Source organism: Sebastes umbrosus, chromosome 5, assembly GCF_015220745.1.
Source record: "Sebastes umbrosus isolate fSebUmb1 chromosome 5, fSebUmb1.pri, whole genome shotgun sequence".
Taxonomy (NCBI): Eukaryota; Metazoa; Chordata; class Actinopteri; order Perciformes; family Sebastidae; genus Sebastes; species Sebastes umbrosus.
Window position 1 is genome coordinate 19694266 of NC_051273.1, and position 6538 is coordinate 19700803.

A 6538-nucleotide genomic window follows, 5' to 3' on the forward strand; every position below is an offset into this window, starting at 1 on the left:
ATAGATACGTCTGAAAAGTTGCAGCTGAAATAGCTGGAAGATGAACGGGGGTCTGTATCATGAAGCAAGATGAATGGGCTAGCTGGATCTCTTTGGGCTTGTTTTACGGTATCACGAAGCTGGCTCAGCTCACTTTTAACCAAGGCAGATCACCATGGTAACCTATGCTGCACAGTTAACCTGCCCCGGTGAAGGTAAACCAGAAGTAAAAAGCTACCGTTGCATCGCCCTGAAGGGGTTTATTTCACAACAATGATCGGCTCGCTGTACATTATCCCGCGTATTACACGGCTATTTACTTAAGAAATCAATAATTTTACACAAAAACGGTCCGCCAGAGTACGAGATCAAAACTGCGTCCATAGCAACGGTCTGTTATACATAGCAACGGTCTGTTATAAAGAAACAACAAACCATAAAATTAGGTGATTGACCAATCAGAAGAGCTGTATTAAACAGTGTTTAATAAGGCTTCTTTTTGGTAACAGTTCAGGCAGAGAGCGGTACTGCAGCACGGTAGACGGCGAGAGGCTTTCATTAACAAAAACCCACAAAATGATAATAAATTCAGATGAAGTTCTGTGAGAAGTTGATGGGGGGGAAAAGTTGCTAAAATCATAAAGAAACTACAGTAACTGTAGAAAGCGCTGTGTTGTGTCGAAGTGGTGTTTGCGAAGAGAATGTCACTCAAGCCGCCGAAGTCCTTTCCTCCACTTCACGTTACTGAGACACAAGGTGAAATAATACTTTAACACGTGCAGGAGATGCTTGGACAGACTCAGAAAAAAATGGTGAATCTAATGTTATCGGCATTTGATCGGTAATTAGAGCAGCGCTGTTATTTTCGTTGATTTTTTTTAACAGAGTTCTGTTGACACAGAAACCAGCCAAGAGCGGGACTGTGGTTCATCACCTGCTTTAATCTTCTTTTCAACTAATGTTACAGTTCATTTTTTGACCGCCTTTTGAGGACGGCTCCTCTAAATGCTGTCCTCAAGCAGAGCGCTGCACACACACACATGCTGCCCAGCTGTCGCACATCTACGCAACTCATAGGATATGGCCTACTACTGTTGTTAAAGTACTGGTACTAATAAAATGGGGTATCGTACCATTTTTAACGGCAGGGTACTGCGATACCTTTTTAGTATCAGTATTCTGTGCAACACTAGTTCACAATGACAGAAAACAGCAACAAAATGTTGCTTCTGAAAGACTTCTGAACATATTTAAAAAAGGCATAATTCTTATTCTTATTTATATTCATACTTGGAACATTTGGAAATGATTCCTCCTACTTCTAAAGCTTCTTATCCTATTCTACTTGTGCGATTATACTGAATTACTACCACAATAACCTAATTTCCCAGTGGGTATCTCTGTGTCATATTAAGTAATCCTCTCATGGTTCTTTTGATGTTGCATGTAATTAAAAACTCTGCCTCTTTCAGTAAACCCAGAGTTAACGGAGCCAGTTGATAACCAGCTTTATGATACCGGTTATCAAAGATTGTTTATGTTTAGGTAACCCAAAGAGAGCCAGACTAAGTTGAATTTGCTTTGTGATATAGACCTCAGTTCTCTCTGTACATTTGTGTTATTGATACCAGTAGCCTGCTGGTTACAAAAAGCCATAAGGGCAACAAGGTGGCCCATATTGCAACAGACGGTGTCCATCACCTGTCTCCTCTCAACAAACCTCGATCAGAACTTCTGTTACAGCCACAAACAAGGTGCTTTCTGTCTGTAGCTGTGTTTTAATGAAATGTCCCCTTAGCTGTTGTTGTGCTGTTGCAAAGGATACCTGCAGACAGCAGAGCGCTAGGGGCTGCATTCAGGTACAACAGTATGGCACTCCGTTTCCCTCGATTAGTTCTGCATAAGGTACTGGTGGAAGTAGATGCCAAACAGAGAGCTGATGACCTGGCAGGCAGCCACCCACCACGTCATGAAGGCGAAGAAGCCACGGAAGAAAAGCGGAGTGAGGACGGACCTCAGCGCTGTGAAGGCCTCTGACAGGCGCGCTACTGTGGCCTGGATGTCCTCCTCCATATCCTCCATCCCCTCTTCATCTTCATCGAGACCACCGGGCAGCACGGGGGCTGCCGTGGGCATCACAAGCGCTGGTGTCACGCCAGGGGGCTGTTCTCTACCGGGGCTCCAGGAGAAGTCCCCTGCAAGATCCGTAGAGATCAGTCAATATTTAGATTTTCAACTTGGGAGGAAAAAGTAGGAAAGTAGGCGCTCGAAAGAAACTATTTCTTGCTATGCTTCACTGACACTAAAACTTGACATTTACTGTGGTGGATGTTTCTAATATTTAACTCCACTGTAGCTGCAAATGTCTCAATGTGACATTACAGGAAAAATTCGACATCTTGGGAAATATATATATATATATATATATACACACAAATTCTCAAACAATATAAATTAAATAAATAAATATTACATGTCCAAAAAGGAGCAGGAAGAAGTGTACTTACATATGATCCTACCCTTTCTCCATAACTCAAACAATTAACTTAATATTTATCATATATACAACTCATAAACAACTACACTAATGCTATTATGTTCAACCCAAATATCCATCCACAATTGAAGGTTCTCTATACGATATCCAGAGCATTTATATAGCATCAAACAGCTATTTGCTATGTAAAGATGTAGAGGAGTAATGTCTACCTGAGCAGAGAATGAAGTCGCTCTCTGTGTGTGTTGTAATCTGCTTCTCCTTGTTTTGTTGACATTGCCGGGCCGGCCGCGCATGCCTTTAAGCGCCTGTGAGTGCATGTGATCGTGCACCACTGGCCAACTCACAGCCGCCGCTCTGCACTGCGCTCATACGGCAGTTACAGCTGATAACGCCATCCCGACCGACGGTGTCGTTGCAGAAGCATAGCGCCCACCGTCCGGTTCCCCCCCAAGCTAACACGGTTAGCTCTGTCAGCACTGTTGCCCTTACTTGCACTGTTAGCACCGTTAGCACCGTTAGCTGCGAGCCGCCGGCTCAGTCGTCAGTATGTTGAGAGCCGTGCAGAGGCAATAAAAATGCTCCCAATCTCACATTTAGCATCTTTATCTTAAACATTTACCTCTTGTTCATCCTACTAACCCTTCCTCATCCCTACACCTCTTAAAAAATATATTTTTTTACATCTTCTTGAACTGATTTATATTTGGACTTGTATCCAAAATTCACCCTACAAATTGAAATACATATTTGAATTGTTGAGAGAAAGCACAAACACATATAGATCAAGTGTGGCTTCTTCCTCAAATGCAGTGTTTGTTATGGTGATGGTATTTTACTTACCTAGGGCCTTGAGTGCCAGTGTGGAGAAGAGGATGAGAAAAACAGGGACCAGATACTGGAGAGTAATTACAGTCAGGTAGCAAAAGATACGAGTGACCTGAAAAACACATTTATTCTCAGTTAATAGTTTATACTTAGGGAGTTTTCACTTCTCTGCTGGCCAGTTAACCTTCTCTTTATGTAAAAACTTCTGAATTCAAAAGGTTCTGAGCTAAAGTTCAACCCTTCAATGTTCAAATATCTGACCTTCCTCTGAATGTCAATAGCAGCGATACGTCCGGCCTCCTTCTTCATCTGCTCCACCCACTTCTGAGCCAGATTGAGGTAGGCCTGCAGGTGGTATCGTGTCAGTGCGAGCCGCAGCACACACGACCCCACGATGATCCACAGGCGCATGCTGTCAAATGCTTCACTGGAAACTCTGCAAACGAGAGATTACGAGAGGATCAGAAAAAGTCAAATGTACCATTTGGAGGACATCTTGCATTAGTGGGTATTGTTTTGGTTTTGAGACTTGAGATTAGTTGGAGTGGATAAAATAGACAAATATGTATGTGCACTCACATTGTGACAGAGGTCTTCCCCATAGGTGCATTGGCCAGGAAGTCCCTTGCGATAGGTTTTATCCATAGAACCAACACAATGACTGGAGACAGGAAACTCAAGTGCAGCAGAATCCTGCAGGGAACATTAAATACCTCTAAGAAAGCAAAATACTGCTAATTCAATGTTTTTAATACAGCACTGAGTACATTGTTTGTTTCAGCGTTAAATGCATCAGTTCTTACTGGATGAGTGGTCGGCCTGAGTTCATCTGTATAGCATCTAGATGAGTCTGAGCCAGTCGCAGGCCGGGGAAGGCCAGGAGAGCACCAATGTAAGCACAGAGAGCAGCCAGACCGAGCTTCACTGTCAGCTTGGTCACTGGGATTCTGAAAGGAGTCAAATCAACAACCAAATGTTATGCTTTGTCTAGCACAGATATTTGTCAAGTTAAGTCTGTTACTGGCTCTTGTATAGAACTAAACTAAGGTGGAATATTTCACCCTCAAAATGACTATTTGTATATCAATTACTCAGCGTGGGTTACCTTGAATTCTAGAGGAAAACTTTTCCTCGCATGCCTCCGCGGTGAACAGAAATAAAAAAATGGAGAAAAGTCTTGATGAATTAAAATAAATGGGGGCTGCATTTAACAAGGGCAAAACTATATCAAAACATCTGTTTACAAACTCTCACACAAATCATGCAGTATAATCCAAGTCTCATTTATCTGGTCGTATGCTCACTTTGGACTCAAATGGACAAGTCGCGTGCCTGCTTAAGCATGAGACTGTTTATGCAAAAGTGTTTTAAATGGTAACGTTTTAGGGAAGATGCATGGACGTAGTGAGCATATGAGTGGATAAATGAGACTTGGATTATACTGCACAAGTTGTGTGAGAGTTTGTAAACGGATGTTTCGAGAACTGGAGTTTTCTCAGTTTTGGGATTCTTCGTTCAAAGTAGAAGCATGCGAGAAAAACAAAGTTTTCTTTACGAATTCAAGGTAACACAGGGTGAGTAATTGACATACCAGCGGTCATTTTCGGGTTGTAGTATTCCTCTAATGCATGATGCAATGCCAATCAATATTAAATTATCACAACAAAGTATTATTTCAGTTATAAGTTGTCTTTGCAGGAACAGATACTTACGACCAGTCAGCGTAGCCCTGCTGTTTGACAAAGACTTCCAAGTTGTCAAAGAGGCTGGAAAAGCCCGACTCCAGGCCGAACTCCAGGTAGTCCTCTTTGACCACCAGCACCAGCATGGCCACGAGCAGAGACAGGAAGCCAAAGGCAAGGCACACCGAGCGCTCGCCGCCCTCTTCAGAGCGGAAGTAGTGGCTCATCAGAGTGTGCAGGGTCTTTCTGAGGGTTGTGGGTTAAATTCAAACAAACAAGAGGAAAAAGGAGCATTCATCCAGTCCAAGACACCCCATATATTAGGCCACTATATATTTAGTTTATCGACTAGTTTTAAAATATCAAAAGTGTTCTTAATTTAACATTTTACTACTAGCATACATCCTGATAAGATGTTGCAATTTTGCAAATGTGACTTGATGCTTATGTTTGTTAATTGTTCATGCAAACGATTCAGAGACTGCAGCTGTAGAAGAAGATGATAATGTATTATAGTATCAATCCGTATTGATGTTTACAGATTTCTCTGTCATGACAAACAGACTTTAAAAGTTGAAGGATACACACTGAAGAGGACAGTCAAGACACACCAAATGGCTCCGAGATTGACCTCTTTGCTGGCATCCACAACACTGCCGTAACACTCCGTGATCAGGAAGACACCCGTTGCATAGACTGCAAAATCTACCAGCCACTGGTACTCCAGGAAAAAACGCAGCACTGAAAGTAGAAACAAGAAAAAAACAAAACATTAGTTTAAGTTTATTTTGTGCTCTACCTGTTAAGTAAAAATATGATCCATACATCGTCTTGAGGCGCGGACAATAAAAAAATGTAAATAATGTAAATTGTGGGTTTGGCATTGTGGGTCAATAGCTGAGCTTGAGCAATGTTTGTACTTGCACAATGTCACTGTGATATAGATAAAGGAGTGTTTATTTTACCAAGAGCGTCAATGGCGTTGATTGGCGCTTTCTCCAGGTGAAGGTCGATGTCTTTGGGCACAGTGAGAGGCTTGCTCTCCCCATTCTGTCTCCTAGAAAATCAAACAAAGAAGACAGGACTATGTTAAAAAAGCAAACAAACAAACAAAAATACCTGCTGTTATTGAGTTTTACAAGAAGAGAAACTGAGAGAGGCAAAGACCAGCCTGACCGGAGCAGCATGTAAGTAATGTACAGCATTTTCAACAAAAAGGTAAAACTCTGTAGTGTTATTTCAGAGAGTGTATAAATCTGTAAATTAGATGTTTTTCAAGGTAATTTCTTCCTCTAGGCAGCATTGTTTTGTTGTGACTCCTTTCTGACCCTCCCCCGACTCCCACCTGTCTCTCCTGGTCTGTTTGGGCATCTGCTTCCCGGCCAGAGCACACAGCTCTCCTTCTGACGGGTGTTTGAACCGGAACAAACTGAAAGGAACAACAGGCACATGTTGTTGTGTACAAAGCACAGCACATTAAGATAAGATGAACCTGAAATTCAGGTGTCAAAGCAGCAAAGCGCAGATACAGAGGTACAGGTGTACAAAAATA

The 6538-nt window shown here is 42.2% G+C and overlaps 1 protein-coding gene across 2 annotated transcripts in view; it reads right to left on the reverse strand.

Moving 5' to 3' along the window:
- Window positions 1-328: 328 nt before the first annotated feature.
- tmem161a (transmembrane protein 161A) overlaps window positions 329-6538 on the reverse strand; it is a 7813-nt gene continuing 1603 nt past the window's right edge. For both annotated transcript variants that reach the window (XM_037770328.1, XM_037770327.1), the window contains 9 exons: window positions 6332-6415; window positions 5952-6043; window positions 5571-5727; window positions 5017-5232; window positions 4108-4251; window positions 3884-3997; window positions 3566-3740; window positions 3320-3416; window positions 329-2174 (listed from right to left, as the gene is read on the reverse strand). In XM_037770328.1, the coding sequence (XP_037626256.1) occupies window positions 1870-2174; window positions 3320-3416; window positions 3566-3740; window positions 3884-3997; window positions 4108-4251; window positions 5017-5232; window positions 5571-5727; window positions 5952-6043; window positions 6332-6415 (1384 nt within the window). In that variant the 3' untranslated portion in view covers window positions 329-1869. The remainder of the gene's footprint in view (window positions 2175-3319; window positions 3417-3565; window positions 3741-3883; window positions 3998-4107; window positions 4252-5016; window positions 5233-5570; window positions 5728-5951; window positions 6044-6331; window positions 6416-6538) is intronic.